Here is a 26,157-nt window from a genome sequence, read left to right as displayed (position 1 = left end):
TCTCCCCCCAAAAGTCCACGTAATTATGAAAACTATGCCACAATTAGAATGCATGCGAAGTTAAAAAAAATACAACACTATATTTTACCAAGACTACATATATAAAAAACTGGACGCCCTCTGCGGTGTATTCCAAAATTCCTTCATAATGATTGAGTTATCTGGATCACGCTATGGGATTTAATCTGACAGAGGCCTTTTTGTTCTTTTCAGTCCATTTTAACCTTTTTCTCTAATGAGATAAAAGGTGTTGGTGGGGTTCCAGTGCAGGCTGCTGAAGGGGGTTTTCCTTCCCATGTATTTATCCTTTTGGCTTGGAAAAGCAAACTTCATAAAAATCCCCGCGAAGGGGATTCAAAATTCAATATTCTGTTTCATCTGAATTGCACGTTTTAACTTTGTTGCCAGTGAGTACCAGAAGGCAGAGAGAGACAGGGACAGAGAGACAGACATAGACAGAACCGGACAGACAGAGAGACCGCTAACGGGCTTCGGACACCCTGTCCCTCCACCCAACCCCCAACTGGCACTAAACACACACACACAGAGTCACGTAGACAAACACACCCCCAAACTGGTACAACAGAGGAAGAGAGGGAAGGGAAAAAGAGGGGAGCGGGAGAGAGGGGGAGGGAGACATACACCAGACAGCCTGCACCCTGCAAACACGTGTCTACACTCGCACACACTCTCACTCTTTTCTGAGCGTCTATCTCAGCACCTGCACAGTCCTGCTCCTCTCTCACTAGCCAGCCGGGGGGAGGGGGACACGAGCACAGGCCGGGCTCCCCGGAGCGCCCTCATTCATTCGGCCCTGGGTCCGAGCCTACCACGCCTGGGGGATGGGGCCTCACGATGCCTGGTTCCCCGCAGGAGCCCGGAGCCCCCGGCCGTCCCCGCCTCCTGGAGTCCCCGGCCCCACGCCGAGAGGCGGGCGCGACGGGAGCGGACAGAGGCAGCGAGAAGGGGGACATGGCCCTCCCTCACCCCGGGGGCGGCTCTCTCGCCTCTCGAGGGAGGCGTCCTCGCCCCTCCGTGACCTCCAAGGACCCTGGGGAATGGGATCTCTCGCTCCGCTCCTCCGCCTAAGCACAACCCGGTTCGCTCTCCTTACCCAAGAGGGAATACGGGCCCCGTGGGCCCAGGGAATTGGGGTGCGCTCGGCGCAAAGGGTCCCCTCACCTGGAACTCGGCGATCTCCTCACAATTCACACCTCCAGTGGGCGCCGACATATTGGACAGGCGCGAGGACCCCGGCGGAGGCCAATCACAGAGGAGCGGGGCTGTCCGAGGCAAAGCCTGATCAGAAATAACCTGGGGTCCGGGCAGAGAGGCTCCATCCGGGAGAGGCATCTTTCCACCTGGTGGACTCCCGTTTCCGTTTTCTCATTCCCAGCTCTTCCATTCTCTCTTCTCCCCACGCTCCTCCTAATCCTGTCTGTCCTCACCCTTGTCCCACTGAACTGTCCATCTCCTGACGGCCTTGGCTTTGGTTCAGGGACCGCTGGCAGTTTGAGGGAGGGAGGAATGGTTTGGTTGCTGGACTGCTGAGAGAAAGGAGTTTTAAATGTGACAGAAACAAATAGTTGAATCCTTCAAAAAAAAAAAAAGTCGGAATAAATGTCAATGTATATCATCCAGACTCTGAAAAGTATGCTGTTGGATCTTCCCCACTTCCATAGACACCAATGCTAGGGAAGACCACTATAGGACTTAATGCACGGATTATTAATTCCCTTACCCAACAGGCCATCCACACGACTCCTAAAATTATAATCTTCAAGTTGGAAAGGACATGAACACGTAGTCCAGAAGAAGCCTCAGCCTTCCTTCTCTCTGATTCCTTCCACCTCCATAGGTCTTCATCCAACCCTTTTTGGCTTCCTTGTATCTACAGGAAGCATTTAATCCATGGGAGAGACGATCGTGGTAAACCGTGAAGCTTTCTGTAAATACAAACTGTTCTCATGGGCAGCGTGGACGCAAACCAACTCAAGGAATGAGGGATTCCTCCCTGACTGCGTGGAGAAGGGTTTTGGATTGCCCAAAGTCATACAAACCAAAGGCTAGAGCTGCTGGGCGTCTGCTCTGTGCCAGGCACCGTACTGAGGGCACAGAGGGGTGGGAGGCCGTCCTGGCCCTCAAAGAGCTCGAAGTCTGAAGGGGGAGACAACAGGCAAAAACTCTGCCCTAGCCATGGACGTTATACACTGGAGACTCTCAGGATGCCCTGCTGAAATTGGAGGAAATCTTCTATAGGATCCATTTCTAAAAAGGCACGTAGCGCGCGGATAAGAGGGCAATTGAAAGACAGCTACATCTTTTTTTTAACGCGCCTCTGGCACTAAGTACGAGTCAGCGCCGCCGACATAGGCTACGTGCCGCCGAGGAGCAGTTTAACCCAGCCGGGCCAGCCGCCCCCCGCCCCCGGCCCCCAGGGGCCCAAGTGGGTGGAGTGGGGCGGCGCAGGCGGCGTCGCGGGCAGCTCAGGCTGACGTCACCGGGTCCTTGATGACTTTGAGCGCCGCCGGAGCTGGCCGAGTCGCTGCTGGCTCGGCAGCTGTGCGCCGTGGAAGGACGTGGTCTCTGGCGGCCATGGGGAGCCTCCGCGGCCTGTGCCTGGCGGCGGGTGAGATCCGGGGCGGTGGCTGGGAAGGAGGGCGGACGAGTAAACTTCCACCCCCACCGCCGGAGCCGGCCCTGCGCCGCTCTGCCTCGGAGGGGAGGGGAAAGGAGCCGCGGGGCCGAGGGGGCCGCGAGATCCCCCGCCTTCCCCGCCGTCCCCGCAGCCGGCCCCTGCCCCCCACCCCGCAGGTCTCGGAGCCCGGGGTGCTGCCGCACCGGCGGGCAGGTGGTTTCCCTTCTGCCCCGTTAAGCCGCGAGGGGCTGCGCGGGCAGAGAGCTCCCGCCGCCTGTGAGGTCGCCGAATCGTTTATTTCTCCGCGTTATCCCGGGACCGTTCTTTTAGTGGGGCGGAGGATGGGGGAGGGGCGACCTGTCCCGAACTGACCGAGAGGAGAACGGGGAGCCTCAATCAGTCTTTCTTTCCTAATCTTTGTTTTGGAAAGACTGAAGGACTGGAAGTCAGGAATCCAGGGTTGGAGTGTAGTTCTGCCAGTTCCTGGCAGTGGGACCCTAGGCTGGGCGCTTGGGTTGGTACTTTTGGGGGACCCCTGTGCTTGAATTGGATCCTTGTAAGAAAAGGTCGCAAACCTTAAAGCTTCCTGTAAATGTGAATATTCCTTATATTTAATACATTTAATATTTATTAATACATTTAATATTCTTTAGCAGTGTTAACAATTAAATTCGAGGAGTAAGTGTTTTGATTTTCTTGGGACGAAAGAGCTGCATATACTCCAGTCAGTATGTACAGTTCTGTCTTAGGCAGCATAGATTTTGTGGTCCAGCAAGGTGTATTCCCCGGAACCGTGATCCAACCACGTTTGTAGTCTTGTGTCCTGTTGTCAATGAATGTCTCATTTTCAGAGAGACCTTGAGTGTCTATAGAGGGAGACAGCCAGGAAAATGATGAGGGGGAATAAGCCATTTCTTACAAGGATTGCTTGTTGAGGTAGGGAGAGAATACACTAAGGAGAATGTCACTGTCATCAAGAAAAAGCAGGCTTGTTGTAGAATCACAGAGGGGATTCCATTTACTGGAGAAGCTAGGTCAGGCAGTGGATAGAGCCATGGGTTTGTACTCAGAAAGACTTGAGTTCAAATTCAGCAACAGGCACTTAACTAACTGTGGGACCCTAGGCGGGTCACTTAACTTCTGTTTGCTCCAGTTTTCTCATCTCTAAAATGGGGGTAATAGTAGCATCTACTTCTGGGGTTGTGAAGCTCAGATGAAGTATTTGTGAAGTGTGCTTCATATGCTATATAAATTCCATTGTTGTTAATATTATGTGTGATTCCAGAGTTTAGAACTCAAATTAATGAGTAGAAACCATGCTCAGGCAGGTTCCTTTTAAAATAGAAGTCTCTAACTGCTTTGAATTAGTGAACTGTCACTAATAGTGTTCCATCTGAGGTCCACTTGGCAGGGATGTTGTAGAGGGGATTGATCCCTGCGTTTGATTGGGGGTTTTCTTGGCAACCATACTGTGGTGGTTTGCCTTCTCCTTGTTTGCCCCATTTTACAGATGAGAAAACTGAAGCAAACAGGGTGAAATGACTTGCCCAGCATCACAAATCAGTAAGTATCTGAGACCAGATTTAAACTCAGGAAGAGGAGTCTTCCTTAACTTCAGGCCCAGTGCTGTATCCACTGGGTCATCTAGTTGCCCTCAGATTTTATGAGATAGTGAGGAAGAGAAAAGTATGAATTCCCCAAATTATGTCTCAGAAAAAAGAACTGAAAAGTCAGTGGTGTATACTTTTTGGTGACAAATTTGATAAGTGGCTTAGAAATATGCCTGTTCTTGTCCTAATGCCTAATTACCTAACTCTTTAGGTAATTTGCCTTTTGGGTGTGTCTGAGTAAACAGAGAGTAGAAAATGTAACTTAAGAAATGGTGCATTTAAAAATAAAAACTCTGGTAATGACATAATTTGGTCAGTGATTTCTTGGTTGGAGGAGTGGTATTATTTGCTGCATTGTTTAAAACTAATTAAGATATGAAAAGGGACTCTGATTTCTTAGGAAAGACATAAAAATGTAGAAACTAAAACTATTACATAGGTCATTCTCTTTCTTGAAAGAATTACTGAGTTCTAGAAGGGATTCTAGTCCCCCTTAAAACTCATTCTGTTTAGCAATAACCATTAAAGTGAGAGTACTACCAAACTTATTAAGCAATTTAGCATCATTTCCTTTTGTTCAGTGGAAATAAGGCTATAAACAGTTATGACATATATAAAAGTTTTATGGCAGACTATGGTGGTTTTGTAAACAACTCTAAAATATCCTTTTTTGACATCCACCTGGCAAACTCAGTTAATCCTAAAGTAATATAGCTGTTATTTATGTAGCCCCATAAGGTTTGCTAAGTGATTTGCATACATTCTTATTTGAGCCTAATCATGAGTTTTGAACTTATCCTGGTATTATCCCCATTTTAAAAAGAAGAAAACTTAGGCTTGTAGCTAATTGGTATCTTAACAGGCATTTTGGACTGCTGTCTACTACACTTTCACACCTTTCTCCTGCTGTAGGACTGCATCAGGCCACCAAACTTGACCACACACAGTTCCCTGTCCCTGGTTGTTTTAGGTGAGCTTAACTCTCTGGTCATGTAATGCAAACACACCTGCAAAATTAATTTTCATGTGCTAATAACCTTAATCATTGAGAGGGAGAGGACCGTAATAAGCCCAGGGATATCTGGCTTCCAATCCTGTCACTACTAACTTGTGACTTGAGGGACAAGTCACTTAACCTCCTTGTGCCTAGAGCTCACACAACTCCAATGCCCTAGGACATATCTGCTAGCCAGACAATGGAGGAAGGTTCCATGCCAAGAGTTCCTATTTTGACTGTTACAGATCTTTCCTGCATTCATGTCATCTAGTCAAGGGAGAATTACCTATTACTAAGTATCAAGTTTTCCAGGACCTTGAGGGATTGGTCACTTCTGACTATCAGAAAATAGCATTGGTTTAACCACAAGCATGACTATCTCACAACATTATTCAGGGTGCCTGAAACAGGACCTGACTTCTGTCTACCAAGCACTTAAGAACACTTAAGGGCTTCAAGAAGTAGCTAGGTCACTTTAGTGGATAAAGTGCTAGTTCAGATTCTGCCTCAGATAACTTAATACCTGTATGACCATGGTCAAGGCACTTAACCTCATCTGTAAAATAGGTATAGTAACAGTACAGAGTTGTGATTGTCAAATGAGATAATATTTGTGAAGTGCTTTGCAAACCTTAAAGTACTGTGTTAGCTTATATTTTCAGAATAATTAAGGCCAAAGAAATATTTTACCGCAGAGACAGAGAGGTGCCTGAGTTTTGCTCAAGGGATTGTATTTTGGAGGAGAAACTTTTTCCCTTTCTCATAATCATCACTTTCTCATACACTGACAATCCATCCCCTAATACCTGGAGTATTTTGTCCTTATCTTCAACTCCTAGAATCCACGATTTCTTTTCAAACCCAGGTCAGGTGTCGTCTACTTGAGACCTTTTGTGATTCCTCTTCCTCCATCAGGTAACTGGCTACGAGAGCCCTGGCAAGAAATTAAGTATATTTTATATTTATTTATAGTAATGATAGCTAGCATTTCTGTAGCCCATAAGTACCAAGCAGTGTGTTAACAGCTTTACAAGTAGATCTCATTTGTTGTTGTTCAGTTGTGTCTGACTCTGTGACCCCACCATAGACTATAGCACACCAGGCCCTTCTGTCTTCTACCTCTCCATTTCTGTCCAAGTTCATGTTCGTTGTATTCATAGATCTATCTCATCTTCTGCTGTCTTCTTTTCTATTGGCCTGTCTTCTTAAATAGAAATGGGCCACTAAATTGTACATAAGGATCCTTCCCTCTGGCTACATATTGACTTAGTTTTAAAATGTAATGTTCTATATGTTTTATTGTATTTTTATTTATTTAAAAAAAATATTTCCACATCACATTTTAATATAATTTGGGCCTTACTGGACTGTTGTTCTACTCATTGGTAGTATGTTTGTTAAACCTCTCCAAAACTGCACCCCACCACCTTAATTTGAGTGTTGATTAATTCCAATTTACTCTAGTTCATAGCTTGTTTGTACATAGTTTGCAATGTTCGCCTGCACCCCCATCCCCCCATTGGACAGCTCCTTGGGAGCTCACCAGTTGTTTTATTCTTCAATCTTAACACAGTGCCTGCTGCATAGTAGGTGTTTAATAAATGTTTGTTGACTGATTAACCTCCACATTAACTCTGTTTTCGCTTCTTTACCCCCTTGTCTTTCCTCATCACTATGCTTCAGGCCATTGTTGCTAAAATGGCTTGTCAAGGCCCTTAGTATTTTGGGGACAAAGTAAGTATATGAAACTGCTAAAGAATATATTCATCACCATCATTTAGAGCCAAGAGGGACCTCAGCGTTCACCTAACCCAGGCCTCTTATTTCACAGATGAGAAAACTGATGTCCAGGAAGGTTAAGTGACCTGTCCAAGCCCATAAAGATATAATCATCAGAGTCAGAAATTGAACTCAGGTTCCTCCTGTTTATTTTCCATTGTACCAAATGATAGATTGTAGTAGAAATTTTTAAGTACTGTAGGCACTCAAGGGAGGAGAAGATCTTTGTAAACCAGGATTAGTGTGGTACAGCTTCTTGAAAGAGATTGGCATTTGATTTGGGTCTTGAAATAATGAGATGGTGTAAAAGTTTTCAAAAGCTATTCCTCCAGAGCACAAACTGGCAAAGCTGCAAAGTCCTGGTAATAAACCTGCTATTTGAAGGACTACCCTCCAACTACCCTATGCCACCTAGAGGGAACTAAGTGGCATAGTAAATAGAGCACTAGACCCTAGAGTCAGGAAGACCAACAGTGAAATCTCAGTTCAAAGAGGCTCATAACTGTAGAGCAGACCAATAAAAACAGCAGGAACGAGCACTTTGTGGTGAAGTGCTGCATTTTTCTTTCTACCTCCAGCACTTATCAAAGTACCTGGCACACACGTGCTTAATAGATGCCTAGTTGACTCAGCAGTAGGGGACCAACTAATACCCACACCAGTGAAATGACAAGCTCTTGAAGAAAATGTCAGATTGGAGAGCATTTTTAGGCAGGAGGATAAAGGGAATGAGCAAATGCATGTATGAATACAATGTGTGAGGAGAATGGTAAAGGAGAATGAGGAGCTAAAACAGAAATCTAGGTTAAGTAAGCAGCAGATTTGGACAATTAATATGAAGCCAGTTGATGGAGCTCCCTAAATGCCAGACAGAATTTTCACTTAATCTGTTTGGCAGTATGGGGGTGAAGGTCTGGGGGTGTTTTTTGTGTGATAACAGAAATATATTTGAAATATTAACCTGATGGCTTTGTACAAGATAAACTGGAAAGATGAATAGAAAGAGACTAAAGATGTACATCTAGGATATTAGAATAATTCAGACGTGAAAGCACAAGGGCTCAGACCAGGAGAGTGGCTCCATTGAAGTACTAATGGGGAGAAATCTTAAAGACATTGTGAAAGAATGTTACCAGGTTGTTTTTTTTTTTTAATTGGATATTTCTTGGGAAGGAGAAAAGGTGATTCAAATTTTCAAGCCTGAAGGGTAAGGAAGAAATGGGGTGGTTGGAGAATGAAGGAGTTTTTAGTAAGAGGCAATCTCTAAGTGGAATTGGTTTCTAATACGATGTTTAAAAGGGAGGTGAACCAAAGAAAGATGGAAAAGATCTTTTAGACCCAAGTAGATATTTCTTCTTATAAATTTATGGAGGGAAAAATGAGAGAACAGATGAAAAGATAGGGCTACATTTTGGTGAAAAATGTGAATGGGAATCTCATGATGGTCTTAGATTTTCTGATGTCTTAGTGAAGAGTTAGAGTAATCATCTTATTAGTAATGAGAGTAAATGCTTAAAAAAGAAGTTTTTGGAACAGCCACTGTGGGAATTAAACTTGGGCATTAGTGAGGAAACCAGAAAGGATTGCCATGTAGTGGTCTGGGCTCGTATTTTGCTTCTGTGGATCAAATCTGTTTAATTAACAGACTTTCTCCAGTACAAGGAGTCCTTAGCTTTTAGAAGTAGGCTGTGTTCCAAAGGTTCGCATAAGTAATTTTAGAATTCTGGAAGCATTTTCCCATGAAAAGATTATGAATAGTAATTATATTCCCAGACTATCACATAAAAGTAACCCATAGTCTAGCTCTTCTCTCCATTTTTTTCTTTGCAATTTTACTGGCTTTTTATTCCCACAACTACTACCTAGTTTGGGCCCTTTATCTCCCACCTGGGATGGAATAACCTCTCCCTTTGATACTATATGCTATTACTAAAGTAATCTTGTGAAATCTGTTTTATGTCACTCCCATTTGTGGTGATTCAGATTTATAGTCATAGGCAAGGTGGGAGAATATTAGTATAAGTCAAGGTAATGAAACACAAGTAGGCAAGATCTTGAGTCATCCAGGCTAAAAGTCAGCACAGTTATCAGAACACAAGAGAGCATAGATCCTTATAATAGGAATGTGCTAGGCAAAACATGGTCATTTGGGGAGTAGTGGTCATGTTGTGGGCAGTGAATCTAGTCAGGTCATAATAGTAGGGCAAAGCTAGATGCTCGGGATTGATGTCAGACAAGGAGGCTTATCACAGTGGTAGTCTCATCAGAATGCGCCACACAGTAGAGCAGAACTTGGTAAGACTTGAGGTGATCCAATGTAAAGGTTTCAGACTTTCAAGGAAAACTTGATCAGGTTAGGTTGTGAACAGCAAGGAGGATTTCTAAGGGAGAAGTTGCTCAATTAATAAATAAAACTGTTAAATAATACTTTTTCATGATCAGCATGGGAAGTAAGTTGGTCTTAACTCCCCAAAGACTTGTCCTTTATGGTCATAAAGGAACTTGACTATTTAGGACAACCCTAGATCTCCAGGGACTTCATTACCCATTCTTTTCATCAATCCAGGAAACTTAGGATATCTATGTCTGATGGAAAAACCAGATGTTAAAAGGAGGAGTCTCAGGAGCTCTGTATGGTCAGACCCTAAAGTGGATAGATGAGGACTTGACCTTTTAGAGAAGACTGTTTCCTTGTCCTCAGAGCCCTTGTCTTCAGATGGCCCATTCAACTTCTGGACCCAGAGCAAGAATTCTGACAGCATCATCACATAAAAAGACTGATGGCTTCCCTTTGCTTAGACAAGAAGATAAAATTGAATCTCCTTAGCCTGCAACAACATTCATCGTAGTCATAAAACACCAGTGTTAAGTAGGATCTTTAGAGATCAACTAATCCACCCATTCATTTTACAGATGAAGAAATTGAGACGCAGAGAGACAAAGTGACTTGTCTGTGGTCAAGGTTAATGCAGGACTGGGACTTGAACACTGATCTCTTGATTCACAGGCAGTTTTCTTCCCTTTATGTATCTGGTAATTCTTGTATCCTCTCAACCTCTTCAAAAGTCTGCTTACAAATACACATAAACTACAGCTATATAAAAGAAAAGTGAATGAAAATGATCAAAGAATCCAAAAGGGAGTGACTGGGAAAGATGATTTATACTTTTAATGAATGAAATGCTTTATGCTTTTTAAAATGAATTTTAATAAATATGCATTTATGCTTTTTAGTGAATGAAATTAAATGTAAATTGTTACTAAGCAGCTTTAGTTGTGTTGATTTTCACTATTTATAATTAAATAAAACATGCTAAAAAGTCTCCCTAGGAGAGAGACCAGCAATGAACCTCTCTCTTAGGTCTCACTGATTTCCCTTCACCTTCCTGTCTCCAGCATGTGAATTAAAACCTGAAAACAACCCCATCTCACCCGATTAAGCACATTCTTCCAAAGAAATCCAAGGACTTAGAGGTCTTGCAGTTAGTTTTATTGAAGACCTCTAGGAGGCAAGGGAGGTTGATTTAATAATTCTTTCATGTGAAAGAGTGACTGACCTCTCCACTAAAACTCTTATTACCCAAAATCTATGCCCTATCTCAATTCTTCTTTCCCACTGTTCTGCCTACAGTAATTTGTTTCTCTGTTTGTTCTTTTTCTCCCCCCACTGCCCTAGTTCACCAACCTCTAGTCCAATATAGGCCCAGTTAAAAGAAATGTTTTACAGTTCTGTGGCAAGTTGAGCAGATTGCAGTACTTCTCCTGGTTGTTGAAGCTTTCCAGTCAAGCATTGGCTCACCATGGAAAGAATATTGACTTGACACTAAAGTGCTGTATTAGTAACTTAACTATCAACAGTTGGGTGGTATAGTGAACTGGACTAGGAGTCAGGAACATCTGAGGTTGGGTCCCTTCTCAGACTGCCAGCTGTGGGAACAAACCACTTCTCTGTGCCTCAGTTCTATTTATTCTTCCTCAGAAATTTCCTAGCTTATAGTTTAAAGTACAGTTAGAAATGACAACTCTCCAAATGAGTTTGGACATTTAAAAAAGTCTGTTATCCTCATCTGGGGAAGATCACAAACAATCCATCTCCCCACTGAATCTGAGTGATGGGGAAAGGAGAGAGCCTTGATTCAGTATGAAAAAAGGACATTAATTAAAATCGAAGCCTGAGAGTTCAAAATGCAAATTCTCTTAGCCCGTTATTTTTTTTTCCAGGATCCTGAAGGAAAACAAGCAACCAATAAAATTACTTTGAATTTGCAGAAATTGGGCTTAAAATTTTAAAACGTAATTATTCTGGGTGTTAGAGAAGCTGCTGGGTAGAACAATTAATGTTCTTGTTGCTAATGCGATTGCCACTGATAAGGAAGGGATGTGCATGGTCTTTATAATCTCTTCCTTCTGAAGAAGAGGTATAGTGGCTAGAAATAGCAAAATGAGGTTAAAACTGGAGGTTCATTTTGAATAGTAATAGTCATCTTTTACATAGTGCTTTACAAATATTCTATCTGATCCCCCCTTTTTACACTTGAAGAACTGAGACAGGTTAAGTGATTTTCATGTAGCCATTCCTTAGTATCTAAGGCAGGATTCAAACTCAGATACCAAGTCCAGTACTATTCATTATTATGCCTAGCTACCTTGTTTTATAGAAGAACATTTTTAGTAGGACAGCTATTAAATGTTGTTCCTTACACATGACATTCCATGTCTCCACATCTAAAACTCAGTCTTATTTCTTATGGAGTTCCTAACTTCCTCCAAAGCTCAGCCCAGGTGTCATCTCCTATTTTAAGACTTTTTTGCTCTCTTTCTCTAACCTTCCTCACCCTTTCTAGCTCTCTCTAAATCTATTCTGCAGGTTTAAGTTCTTTGAAAAGCTGTTTTTTTTTAGTCTCTGATATTTAAAATCCAGGCAAAGAACAAAGATACAAATTGGGCATCTGGGTTGAGCTCAGCTAGTCTCAGGGAACTGGTTGAACAATATTTCAGTATCATGGTCCTTGTCATGCCTCATGAGTTTGACTGGCAGTTTTATATAACATATACCAGTTCACCTCACAGAGGGGCATGAGAAAGGTGTAAGAGCTAGCAGCTGGTCTACGAGTTAGGAAGACACGAGTTCTAGTTTGGCTTCTTACCTATTGGCCAAGTGATAACCTAGCTTACCCTCTCAGAGCTTTAAGCAACTAAGAATATAACTTGCAGAGAAGGTGCTGATCTGCTTTAGTACAGGGATTTCTCTTATCCGGGAGTTCCTATGCCAGTGGTTTATGGACTGGATTGAGAACCTAAATATTGTTTGTATTATTTCTATGGAAAAACTTACCTTACAGCTGTGGTGTCAAACTCATACTGAAATCAGCATGAGGAAAAAAAGAAACAAACAAACATGAGGTTCCCTCTAGCCACACATTAATTTGGAAGACCTCATATTAATATTATCTATTTTTTTTACTTATTTTGTTATTTCCCAGTTGTGTTTTATTCTGGTTCAGGCTGCCCTGAGGAGTGTTTGCGCGCCCTGTCGATTGACACTTTTGGCTTGAGAGAACAACAGAACTAAGAACTAGAAATAAGTCTCTCCTTGGCCCCTTGCTCAGTTTAATCATGTCTCGTGCCAGGATGAAACCACATCTTGATCCATTTCTGTATATGGGACAAGGCGTGATAGAGCCATTTGGAAAATTAATCTGTCCAAATATTTTATATCCTGTGGGAACATGGGAAAATTAGTTTGTGCTATGGCGGAAGGCTTTATAAAAGAGCTTGGGATTTGATTTTGGCTTTGAAGACTAATGAAATTTGGGTGGGTGAAGAGGAAGGAGTGGGGAAAGGAGAGCAAAAGAGATGCAGAATGATCCAGTGTTAGAGAAGCCAAAGAACATCAGCTAGATGGCCAGTGATGCTGTCCTATACACCAAAAAAGGACGAGGTTGAGGCTAAGATGGCTTTAATATAAAAGCTTTTCATACTCATTGACCTCAATTGGATAGAGACTGGTAGGTAAATAAATACATCTCTGAAGCATTTCATTTGGTTGAATTTTTTATTACTCAAACAACATATGTTATCTTATGGGATGTTGAAAAACCTCTTAATTAAAAATGGCATTCTATCTGTAGATAGAACCCACTGTGGAAAGGTACAGTTATTTAAAGCTCAAAATGAGTGTGGTAGAGATCATTGCAGTAAGTAGGTATAAAATAACGACCTAGCATCATCGGTTCCCAAGTCTACTACACATTTGCATATTGCATGTAATCTAATCCACCTAGTAAAGTGTCCTCTTATCTTTTTTTACTTTTTAAGTGGGGACCATTTCCATTCCTGATCTATATTTTGCTACTGGTCCCAGATGGTTCTGGAGGAGAAAGTGAGGCTGGTGACTTTGCAACAGCCCTCCCTCACTTAAATCCAATTCACTTGCAAGTCATGGCATTACCTTCCTGATGTGATGGTCCTCTTTGAAAACAAAGGACAAACAGCACCACCTTTCAAGTATAGTATATGTATTGGTGACTGTATGCATCTGTTTATTTGTGGATTAGAAAAGAATTATGTATAGATGCATGGGAGAGTAATGAACAGTTCTCTCCTAGGACCACTAATAGGTTCTCCATTAAAATTGCCTGGAAGTTTTTTCCAGTGTTTTTTCACCTTTTTTTTTCCTTTTGGGAGCAGTGATTCCCACGCTCTTAATTCCTTTTTTCTCCAGACTCAAAGTTTATGCTGGCTTTTTTCCAATCATGGAGCAATCATTAATTTATAAACAAAATGTGAACCAGCGATATGTCAGTTTGAAATCATTATAACCTAGAAAGAAGATTATGTCACAGAGAAGGAAGCTGCTACCTAGAAACACTGAATTTAATATGATTTTTGAAGTACTATTGTATCTGATATCCTGGCAGTTGCTTCACCATCTTCCAGCTCATATTCTATCAGTTAATTTCCACTTTAACTTTTTCCTACTTAGCCACCTACCTTCCCTCATTTTCTATTCTCCCTCTTTACCTTCCGTATACCTACTTAACCTCAATATATATTTGATTGCCTCGTATGTGCTTAGAATTGCTAGGCACCATAGGAGATATCCAAAGATTATAGAAATTCCTACTCTTTAGAGTGTGTGTGTATGTGTGTATGTGTGAAATATGTATGTAATATGCATGTGTATGTACACACATATGTATAGCATAGGTCAAATTCTAGTTTTCAGGCAACATTAAAATGTCTCTTATGTGTCAAGCACCATGTAGGCACTAGGAACGCAAATAAAAAATCTTTCAAAATAATTACATTCTATTGTAATGAGCAGCATGGGAAATTCATCTGTTGCTGTCCAGTTTCCAGTTCACAGAAGCTAGTCTTTTGTCAGTGAATCTGAAAGTTAAAATGCGATTTGAACACATTAGCAGTTAGCATATATTTATCAAGAAAAAGGGACATGCAAAAGTTTCCATGACACCCATGGAAGGCCATGTAGCTTTGGCCTTCCAGTCCTCATCCTTCTTGAGTTCTCTTCAGGTCATACATACTAGTTATGGGTGCATCTTGGGCCCTTTTGAGTCTTGAGCTCTCTTCTGCTATATCACTTGGTGATCTTATCAACTCTCATGCATTAAGTTATCATTTTGATGCTGATGATTCTTAAATCTACTTTATGCAGCCCTAACATTTCTCCTACTTCCAACTGCCTATTGCACATCTCAAACTGGATATCTTTTAGACCCCTTAAACTCAACATATCTCAAAACTTAACCCATTTTCTTACCTCCCCAGCCCTCTCTTCCATTCCAAACTTGTCCTGTTATTGGAGGATACCACCATCTTCCTCATCCCCCAAGCTCTTGAACTAAGTGCCATCCTCAAATCCTCATTCTCACATTCCATTTCCAATTTTTTGCCAGGGTCTGTTGATTTAAGCTTCATAACATCCCTCAAATGTACCCTCTTCTCTCCTCTAACACTGCCACCACCCTGACTCAGGCCTTCATCACCTCATTCCTGAACTATTACAATAGTTTGCTGGTTGGTTTCTCCGCAGTCCATCCTCTGTTCAACTGTGATCTTCTGAAAGCACAGTTCTGACCATTTCACAGTCCCTCTCCTCTTCCCCATTCCATAATCAGTAAACTAGTAGTAGCTCCCTAATACTCTCTTCCAGGGTTAAATCCTCTATTACATCTTCATAACTTTCCCCTCTTCCCTACCCAGACTTCTTACACTTTATACTCCCTCACATACTCTTCCACCAGTGACACTGGCCTCTTGGCTGTTCCTCAGACAAGATACTCCATCTAACTGGGCCTAGAATGCTCTCCCTTTAACTCTACTTATTAGCTTCCCTGGCTCCCTTTAAATTCCAGCTAAAGTCTCCCCTTTTATAGGAAACCTTTCCTGATCTCCCTTAATTCAAGTGTCTCTGATTATCTCCAATATATCCCTTTTATGTATGTACATGTTTTCATGGTATCTTCCCCATTAGACTTGGAGTTCCTTTAGAACAGGGACTGGTTTTTACCTCAGTATCCCCGGTGCTTAGTAGAGAGTAGGCACTAAATGAATGTTTATTGACTGACTCACTGATTTTTGGCCCCTCCATTTTGCCATGGAGAAAAATAATAAACCGGATATTCCAGGTATTTTTGGCCTCACTGGTGATTTTCTGGGTGTAGAGAATTTGTTAGTGAAGTATCTCCTTTTATGCAAATCTACAGCTGTTTTGCAATAATAGTTTTAAAAGTGCCTGGTGGGGTCTATTTTTAGCACTGAGAATGTCTTTTCCAGGCTTATACAGTCAGTATGTATCAGAGGCTAGATATGAATTCAGGTCATCTAGGCCCTCTTTCCACTAAACCATACTGCTTTTTACTTACCTAGATATGTATGTCCATGTATAATTGTCTAACCACACTGAACCTCATTTTCTTTATCTTTAAATGAATGGATTGAACTAGATCAGTATTGCCTACACTTCTCCATGGTACCTTGGCATTCCATATAGTAGGAATAAAGAGTTAACTCAGAAAGTACCAATCCTAGAAATATTTTTCTTTCTAAATGTGAAATTATGTATCAGAAATATTATAAATTACAGAGCCATTGCCAAGGAGTGCTCTCATTGTGTGTACCCTTCAACCAATAAAATTATTGCTGCCCAAACCCCCCCTCCCCCAAGCTTATTGAATTAAATTGACTCTCTAAGGACCTTTCCAATTCAGACTTTCTATGTGTAGGTACATTTCTGTATCTTTCTGGAGTGCAGATTGTTTATCTCGAACTTGGATTGTGACCAAGGTTGGGATTGTGAAGGATTACAAGAGATTCTCCAAATGTAGGGTAGGATTGAAGACAAGGAGAATTTTTTGGTGAAGAGGGGTCAAAGTTAAGTCTGACTACAGGACTAGCTCCTTTTCCCCAATTACAGCAGTAAGCAACATGCTTGGCAGTACCTCTTCTGAACTCTACTTTGTATTAGAGTGGTCTGTGGAGTGAGTGCAAGCTGGGAATGGATACACCTTTCCTTCAGCCTTGGGATTGAAGGGTTCTATTTTTATTGTGATTCACAAGAGTAAAATTCTTGACCTGAAATGTCTCAGGAACTTTGTCCTTCTAAGGCTTTTTTAAAAAATCAAATTCAGAATTGCTAATCTTTAATATTTCCTTTCAATCTTCTTTATTGTGTTGAGTGATTAGTTTTCTTTTTGATATGATTACATAAAACCTAAAATTACTTCTCTGATGCAGGTTGATTGCACTTTATTTTTCAATGAAGTTTTTTGTAATTAGCATATATGTTATATTTGAATGCGATTTAAAAAAAAAAAAATTAGATTCAGGAAAACTCTGGTGTCCAGTGTAGAATCTCAGTAAGAAAAGCTTGACCATGGAGACCATATTGCACAGTGATCAGTGGATTTGGGGTGACAAGCCAAGTTTGAATTGCATTTTTGCCAATTGCCTGTGCATCCTTAGGCAAGTTGTTTAACCTCTCTGGGTCTTGGTTTTCTTATCTCAACAAGAAGGTTGGACTAGATGATCTCTGGTGCCTTCTAATTCTTGATATATGGTATTATGATCCAGTAATTCATGTTTATATGAGTTACTCATGCATATGTAACTGTTTTTCATCTTCTCAAAATGAACTGTATGGGTCATATTCATTTTTTTTACATATTCACAGAGTCCATTCCTTCCCTACCCCTAACACATTTCTTCTTTTCTTTCCTTTCTGCTATCCTTTTTGGATATGATTCTTCCTCCTGAACCTTGCCAACTTCTGCTAGTAGTATCAGAAGATGAGTGAATTCCATATCTAAGCTAATTAAATATGCCTACATTTCTTTTATGTGAGTTTTGATTTGGTTCATGTTATTAACCAGAAAGGTTTAGAAATGAAAACTTCCAATATCCAATTCCAAAATAAATCTAAATTGAAGTTATTTTTAAAAAAAGATCTCCAGGGAAAGTTAGATTAGTAAATCTGATTGACAAGACTTTCACAAACAACAGAATTATAGAACATATATATAGAATTATACATAGCCCTTTCTCTCATTTATAGGCCATATATTATTTATAGGTCATAGAATCATAGATGTAGAAATGAAAAGAGAGACTTCAGAGATCAACTAGTCTGGTAATTTTTACTTAGTTAAGGATGAGCACCCCCTTTAGTGTTTAAAAATTTTGTAGATTTTCCCATTATTGTAATTGTATAATAAGTATCTACTGACTAGGAAAATGTGAACTAGAAAGAACTAGAAAGTTCTTGCCACAATTCTGAAAGCTTCAGTTTAGGAACTACTGATCTAGTCCAAACATTTCATTTTACACATTGGGAAACCAAGGCCTAGGGAAGCTGTTATTGTGTCCATGTCTACATAGGTAGTGTCTAGGAGCTAGGATTCAAACCCAGGTCCTCTGACTTCAAATCTCCTGATCTTTTCGACTGCACCAGCGGTTCTCCACCTTTTAAGTTTGTAGGTCTCCGATATTATAGTAATTATGTTTTCAGTGTCTTTGAGAAAATACATAATAATGACAGTCTACTATGAATTCAGTAATACTTCTAAATGTATTTTACTGTGCACAGCAGCATGTACATGTGAAAAATAGTGAGATATGTATGTGTGAGACATATTCTGTTTCTAGTAAATATGTGCACTTACTTATTATACTGAATGATATAATAATGATGTAATGAGGACCCTTTACAACAGCTTCATGGACCATAGTCTGTTACACAAAAGGAAATGTAAGACAGCCACCTAAAATATTAATATTATTTATTTTGTACTTAATTTTTTGAACTAATCAGCACCCCCATTTCCCCTAACATATTTGCAACTTTGTGTTGTCATTTTGAGTTTCTTTGGGTAAAATTTTAAACTTTTTGAAGACATTTTAGAGATTTAGAAATAAATTTTAGAAAGGGACCCATTGGGTATCAGGTATCTTGCTATTTATGACATCTGGAGGTGCCAGGACTATGGGGAAATCTCGACATCAGCTGGTGGAGGATCTCAAAGTATACAGGAGAAAAGAAGGGTGAGCCTGAGTCAACACTGTACAAACTGAAGTGCTGTGATAAATAGGCCATTTTAGCTTAAGTCAATATGATATTGAGTTCAAACATAGTAATTCAGGCTACTTTGAAACTTTCTGTCCTGATTGCTCTCTTGAAGTGGGTGGGTCCTAAGGCCAACACCTTGAAATTCTAATCCCTTCTTATCCATCCCTTTTCCTTAAAGGAGGATATTTCTACCTTTAGCCTCAGTGGCCATAGGTAAGGAAGAGGTAATGGCTCTCTCTCCTTTTTGCTTCTTTTGCTATCCTACTTCCACTGGTCATTTAATGAGGACCAAGAGACAAGTTGTAGAATAGGAATTTTATTTACTCAGGTGTGTGATAAGGGAGAAAGGATTCCCTTTATCTTAAATTTCCTAGGGTTGTTTCTATGCAGTGTTTGTCCCTTGGGACTGCTGTGTCCTCTTCTGGGGGTCTTCCGGATGATGGGAAAAACGATAGTGTACCTGTTTGGAGAGGAGGCAGTTTTAGAGTGTTTTGCCAGTGCTTCAGAAAGGGAGCAGGTCATCTTCTAGGAATGTTTTAGTTACAATTTCAGGAAGTACTCAGTGAGGTAATCAAAGTACGTACAATTTTGAAGACCACCTTGGTCAATCAGTTTCCCCTTTTCAGTTCATCCAACAGTAAATGTCTTCAATGTGCAAGACTGTACTAAGCATTGAAGATACAAAGGCAAAAAGTAAATAATCACAGATAATTTTGCTTGATTCACTCTCATTTGCCCATCACAGAAAAACAGGTTATTGCTGCCCCCTGGTAGGTCAGCCAAACAACTGAAATGGTTAGCCCTTTGCAAGGGATAAAAAAATGAAGGAACCAGCCTCCAAGGGAGAGATGTCCTAGCTTTGGTCCACTGATGTTCTAATCTATAGATGATAATAGCTTCCATTTACATAGGCTCTTGCTTGTTTTGTAAGGCCTGAATATTGTCATTTAATCTCAACCCTTACCAGTCCTGTGAGTTAAGCAGGGCAAGTAATATCATTCCCATTTTATGGGTGAGAGAACTGCTGAACCTCTAAGAAAGGCAGTGACTCAGCCAAAGTCACAGTCAGTGGAAGAGTTGGTAAGGGAATCGAACGAAGTCTTCTGGCTTCAAGACCAGCGCTGTGTCTGCTCCACCACACTAGCTCTCTATAAACTGGTGCATATTTGGGGTGGTGCAGACACTGAGATGAAGAATGGGGTGATGGGAGTTTTTGCTCTTTTTCTTCATTGCTTAGAAATAACTCTAGTTATTAGCTAGTGTTGTCTGCTAGGACACTGATATAGTCTTTTAGGTAGAATTAATGATATTGCATAAACAAGATTCCATTGGTGTAACAATTTCAGCTTAACTGAAACTAGGGGTGGTAAATGACAGTCCCTGACTGTAAGGAGTTTACAGTTTACCAAGGGAGACAGGACATATACATAGAAAAGTCTGATACTTGTGAGGTAGGTTCATTATCTGGTGACAAGGTCAAAAAGCATTGAGTAGGAATTCTGCCTCCCCAACCCCCCACTATCCTACCTAGTATCTTTATCACATGTACTTCATGTCTTCACATGTACTCTGAAAACCTCTTGGACTGAAAACATCTGCTTACAAGGCAGTAAAACCCACTACCAATTTCCTTGATCTTTTGCTTTTGTGTTGCCTGTAAAAATCTCCAGGTCACATTCTCACTACGCCTTTTAGCTTGTTGAACCAACTTATTGAAAAGTGTTCCCCACCTATGAAATCAGATATGAAAACTTCAGGTTTACTGGTCTAATTCCCCTGAACTCTAAAATGGGAAGAGAATTATGATTGGTTTATTATTTTTTTAAAAAATCAGTTTGATTGATAACCTTTGTTTTTACATAATCTAGATTTTCCTGTTTTCTTTCTTCCTCCCTGAGAGCCATCCTTTAAAACAAAGAACTTTTTTTTAAAAAGGAGATGAGGAGGAAGAGAAGAAAAAATTCAGCAAAATTGATCAGTAGCTTTACCATTTTAAAAACTATGACCAGAATTTAGTTAGACCTTATTCATGCCTTCTTTTGTGTGAGGTAAAATTTCATAATTAATGACCTATTATGGCTTTATTTATTTTGTACTTTATATATCTAATAAGTTTGTTATTAGTTGTGTTCTACTCTTCATGATCCCATTTGAGGTTTTCTTAGCAAAGATACTAAGAGTGGTTTGCCATTTCCTTCTCTAGTTCATTTTGTAGATGAAGAAACCTAGGCAAATAGGGTTAAGTGACTTGAGTAAGGTCACATAATTAGTAAGTCTCTGAGGCTGGATTTGAACTCAGGAAGATGAGTCTTCCTGACTCCAGGCCAGGTATTCCATTCGCTGCACCACCTAGCTGGTTTTGTATTACTTTTTAATGTATTACTGTTATAGTTTTACGTACTACTAGGGCTTTGCAAAGTATCCTTGAGTCCACAAAGGAAAGCTCCCATGCTCCTTATGCAGGAGGAAGAACACTTTGAGACCGGAGAAATGGGGCACCTAAGCTTTGCCTTAATGGAAGAATTCTAAAAATCAACAAGGCAACTGAAGGTTTAAAAAAACAGCAGCATTTCATAGGTCCAATAAATATTGTTAAACATGATAAAATTGTCTTTGTGACTGAGTATAGAGCTGATGGCTCCTCCACCTTGCCTCATTTGTCCTAGAATAAGCACTGGGTACCATACTTGGCAGGAGGGAGGAAGTCACATTTCTGCAAGTTAATAAGTGTGCTCACTGGGAATCAAGTAGACATTGAATTCTGCTATCTAACCAGTAACCTACATTCACACAGCCTTGTAAAGTTTATAGAATGGTTTCTTTACATCAGTCCTGTGAGGCAGGTCTTCTTAGAATTCACTTGCTCTTAAGAGATAAGCTTTGAACTTGACCCTACCTGACTCAGATCCAGTATTCTTTTAGCTAAATAAATGCTTTTATTAAAAAAGAAAAACAAATCTAGTAAGGAGGCCATACTTTGAGAACAAGGGAGAAAGTAAAAAATAAAGATAATTTTCTTGCTATCTTTTCACACTTTTTTTAAGCTCCACCTCCCTTCTCTCTGCCACTCTAACTATAACCTTCCCGTAGATTTCATTCATCCAAAATTAACTTGACTTAAAACCCCTGATAGCATATAGCAGTGAAAAGAGTGCTCAGTCTGTAATTGGGAGACTTGATTTCCACTATTGGCTCTGACTTCTAAGAGTTGTGAACAAGGGTACATCCAGTAACCTTTGAGCTTCAGTTTTTTCCTCATTAGTAAAACAGGGATAATACTTCTTAAGTCATTGTGGAGGTTTTTCTTCTTACTTTGTTCCTTTTTTCTTGCTTTTTTCTTTGAGAGATTATAAATACTGCCTTGTAATCTTAGTCCTTTGCCTTTGCTTAATTCAGAATGTAGAACGTAACCAGGAACATCTGACTCTTCCTCAGGAGGCAGTTAACTCTTTTGATCATCTGCTGCCATGTGTACTTATATTAGAGGAGAATGAAAAGGAAAGTGCTGCAGAACAAGGCTTTTACTTCAAAGTATAAATAAGGATTATTTTCCAGGTCAAAGTTGAGCCAAGACAGTCTTACTACTTACTTCCTCATGGCTAGCCAGAAGGAAGCATGTCCTGGAGGCTACTCTCTTTTGCTAGCCAGAAAAGAGATAGGTCAAAGAGGAGAAATCCCACTAGACCTCTATCTTGAAGTCCTGTCTGCTTGCTACTTCTAGTCAAACTAGGTCATTTGCCTCTAATCATGTGCTCATTGGGACCCAAGATTACATCCCCAAGAGTTATACAGTAAAACTTCTATCAATGGGAAAAACCATTTTGGAATGAGGAATGTCTGACTGGATTATATGCTCAGTTTCCCCAGTTGTAAATTTTGAGAGGAGTGAACTAAGTTTAGAAGGGATGGGTTCTTCCACTCTCACATCCAGAGCAAAGAGCTGTGGATATCTTGTAAAATGTGGTGAGAATATTAATTGGGAAGCAAATGTGATATAAAAAACATTTGATTGTATTTTATTTACTAAGTACATTGTGTAAACTAAAAAAAACTTATGTATCATTGTAAATGGGCTATGTGGTCTGTGGATCCAGATGGCTCAGGAGGGGAAATAAGATGGGTGACCTTTCACAGCTCTCCCTCACTCAAAAGAAAGTCAAGTGCAAGTCATGTCATTTCTCTGATGGCATGGTCTTCTTCAAAAGGTCTGTAGGCATTTTCCCTCTGAAGACAGTTCCAGACTCAATTCTCTGAAACATTTCTTCTTTTTTTTCCAGGAAACTGTCTGAGATTATGTGAAAGAGAAGTTTTCCCTTCTCTCAAGCTGGCCAGAAAAGATTTAAAGATGATGAAAGGATTTTGTACAAAACCACAGGAAAGTTCAAAAGCACAATCTCAGACTTCAGGTAAAGTTGGATTAGGCTATGTAAGTAATGTAAATTTTGCTCTACTGAGAACTATTCACTGGGTAGCAGACTAACAGATGTAGGCCCTACAGCAAACTCCTGGGTAGTTTTTTTGTTTCTCGTCTTTTGTACTCAAACTCATCCTGCAAACTGCTACTAGATTAAATCTAAGACACCACTTTCCTCTTATCAGGTTTCTCTTAGCAGCAAAGAGTTCTTCTGACTACTGTAGCATTTATACCTCCTAAGCCTGCCTGCCATTCAAGGTCCGCTCTAGTTTGACCTCTTCATAACTTCATTGTCATCAGTCCAGTCTGTGCTGTCCCTTTGTTCATTACTTCTGCTTGTGTTCTTGTCACCTCTTTCAACCTCTTCACCCAAATCAAGAATCACCTTTTGAATGAAATTTAGTCCTTAGACTATTTAAATTGAAATCTTCTCAAACTAAATATTTAAACTTGTGGTCCATACCTATTTTCCCCCACTTAGATCCATTCACTCTAACCCTCTGAAATCTGTTTATCCTATTTTACTGAAATTGTTTTCCCAAAGTCCTGAGGACTCCCAGCAACCTTTTCTACTTCTTACTCTGACCTCTGTAGCATGTGATTTAATTGCCTACTTTTTCTTTCTTGAAACTTTATCCTAGCTTGACTTTTTATGGCATTAAATTAATCTAGCCCTCCTATCTCCATTGTTATTCTTCTTTCCTTTGCTCTCTCCTTTTCCCATCCTTTAATTTGGGGTATTTGCTAAAACTCGTCATTCTCTTAAAAAAATTCCTTTTAAGATTTCATATTCTCTTATAACTTTAGTTATTTTCCCAGATGACTTCCAAAGCTTTGCCTCCAAGCCCTGACTTCTTCTTGGAGCTCAAATTTAAAGACTCAGCATATTATTTAACTTCCATTTTTATACTTAATTTCATGAAGTCATCTAAACACAGACATGGTCTCCCACCATGTAATAACAATAACAGCTCATGTATCACTTTGATGTTAGGAGGAAGAGTATATTATGGGAAGAGAGTGCTGCTGGTGGGTTCAGTTCCCACTTAGGGCACATTACCGGCTGTGAAACCCTGGGAAAGTTAAGTAATTTTTCAGAACCTTTAGGCAACTAAGACTAGAAATTGCAAAATAATGTCTGATCTGTACAGGTAGAGGTAGTCCTCCCACAGAGATTTCCCTGTAACAATGGAATCAGAGGTCTGGCCCATATAGAGTTCTTACTGCCTGTGGAACTGAATTGAATACTATGCATGCATAGCATGAAGCATATTTTCTCCCAAACCACCACCATTGATTTCATCTTGAATGCCTCTGCCATCCTCTTTTATCAGTCCAAATCTTTGTCTGCATTTGAAATTGCACCTCAGGTCCTACCATTTGCATGAAGTCTTACATTACCATCCCAGCTTGTAGTGATCTCACTCATCATCCAGCTCATGCCTTTGATTTTGAGTTATATGTTGTATTGTGACATTGTGTTGTTTGCACTTTTCTTATGTGCATATATAGATAGCTTGCCTTTCCATCTGGATTGTGAGCACCTCACTGAAAGTAGGGACCATGTCTTCTATTTCCCTGCATAGTACCTCTTATGTAGCTGTGCATAATAGTGGGAGACTATTAAATGTTTGTCAAATGAATGAGTATCTCCTATCAGGGATTTTTCTCTTATTCCAAATTTAATTTTTACACTACAATTTTTACCTCACTATTAGTTTCAGATTCATCATCTGAAAAGACATCAGAAACAATCAACAAGTATTTATTAAGTACTTGCTATGTGTCATGCTCTGTGACAAAACAGATATTATCCTATCCTGAACAGATCATTGTACCTTCATGTCAAGATGACTGTAAACAGTTCTTTTAGCTCTACCTGAGAAAAGGCATGACAGAACTGGAGAAAAACAGTGGAACAGGCAGATTATTCAGAGGGAGGAAGAAGCTACAGTGTTAAGGGCACAATAAAAATAAATATCCAGTAAAGGTAGGCAAGTATGACCAGTGTAAAAACTCATGAAAGGGATGATCAAGTTTATAAAGGATTTGTTCTCTAAATCCTGGAATATTGAGATACAGGGATGCTCCATGGAGGTAATAACAGAATGAATTTAGGTTATATAAAAGGAAATACTCTTAACACAACAGGCAAAAAATTGGAAAAGGATTTTTAATCACCAGAAGTGGTTCAGGCTGACAATAGAAATTGAAAGGTTTAGGTAACTCATGAAAATGCCAGATCTACAATAAGTTATTAAAGGGATTGTTTTTAGCCTTTTGTGGTTAATTCCTCAGAGGACAATTCTCTTGCACAAAATATTCTTTAGTGTCTCTGTCAGAGAGAAAACTTAAGGCTGGATTGAGCAGTGGATCTGATCTAATTAGCCATTCTTACTGAAGCTGCAAACTGTTGTCCTTTCAAATTAAAGACCATTATTTTTGTGGTTGGCTACTCCTAAGTTTCTTTGTTTAATGAGAATTGTGACTACGTTACATTCTTTTTGTGTTTACTTCTTAATTCTGGAAGGGTCTGCCCTTAAGCATGTGCCTTTGTTCATCCTCACTAAGATAATACTTTGGTACTTCTTAATGTACTTGCATGTTATTATATGGTATTATATATGTCATTATCTGTGTGTGTTTGATTCCTCCACCAGTACATTCCAAAATAATATGGATGAGGTTAACTAAACTTTGTATCTCTCCAACACACCTAGTACCATGCTTTGAACATAAGAGGTACTTAATAAATGTTTGCTGAAGTCTGTGGATAAAGAAACCAAAAATTCACTAGATTCTTGCCAAGTGTAAAGCACTAATTACATTGGGTGTTCATGGTAGTACACTAGCCCTGTCTTTGAGGAGTTTATATTCTAGTTGGGAGGATAACACAGAAACACGTGAACAGTTAAATCCAATACAAGTTTATCTGACTATCTGTCACCGAGATCCTTAAATCTAACCTTGGGTGTATTTGCTGTGCTCTTGAGCTTCTGGTATTGCTCCCTTTCTGATACTGTCTCCCTCGTGTGTGTGTGTGTATGTGTGTGCACATGCATATATATGTGTATGTATATGTGTATGTATATACATATATATGTGTGTGTGTGTGTGTGTGTGTGTGTGTGT

General features: G+C 40.2%; 2 protein-coding genes across 2 annotated transcripts in view; one reads left to right on the top strand and one right to left on the bottom strand.

The window, feature by feature from the left end:
• Nucleotides 1–2,457, bottom strand: part of MIX23 (mitochondrial matrix import factor 23) — a 40,517-nt gene extending 38,060 nt beyond the window's left edge. Inside the window, exon 1 of the mRNA XM_072613812.1 lies at nucleotides 1,183–2,457. Within this exon, the coding sequence (XP_072469913.1) occupies nucleotides 1,183–1,353 (171 nt within the window). The 5' untranslated portion in view covers nucleotides 1,354–2,457. The remainder of the gene's footprint in view (nucleotides 1–1,182) is intronic.
• FAM162A (family with sequence similarity 162 member A) overlaps nucleotides 2,405–26,157 on the top strand; it is a 35,381-nt gene continuing 11,628 nt past the window's right edge. Inside the window, exons 1-2 of the mRNA XM_072613816.1 lie at nucleotides 2,405–2,629; nucleotides 22,889–23,017. Of these exons, the coding sequence (XP_072469917.1) occupies nucleotides 2,512–2,629; nucleotides 22,889–23,017 (247 nt within the window). The 5' untranslated portion in view covers nucleotides 2,405–2,511. The remainder of the gene's footprint in view (nucleotides 2,630–22,888; nucleotides 23,018–26,157) is intronic.

The sequence above is a fragment of the Notamacropus eugenii genome, chromosome 5, assembly GCF_028372415.1.
Source record: "Notamacropus eugenii isolate mMacEug1 chromosome 5, mMacEug1.pri_v2, whole genome shotgun sequence".
Lineage (NCBI taxonomy): Eukaryota > Metazoa > Chordata > Mammalia > Diprotodontia > Macropodidae > Notamacropus > Notamacropus eugenii.
Note: the sequence above shows the minus strand (reverse complement) of the source record. Positions and strands in the feature narration are given on the sequence as shown.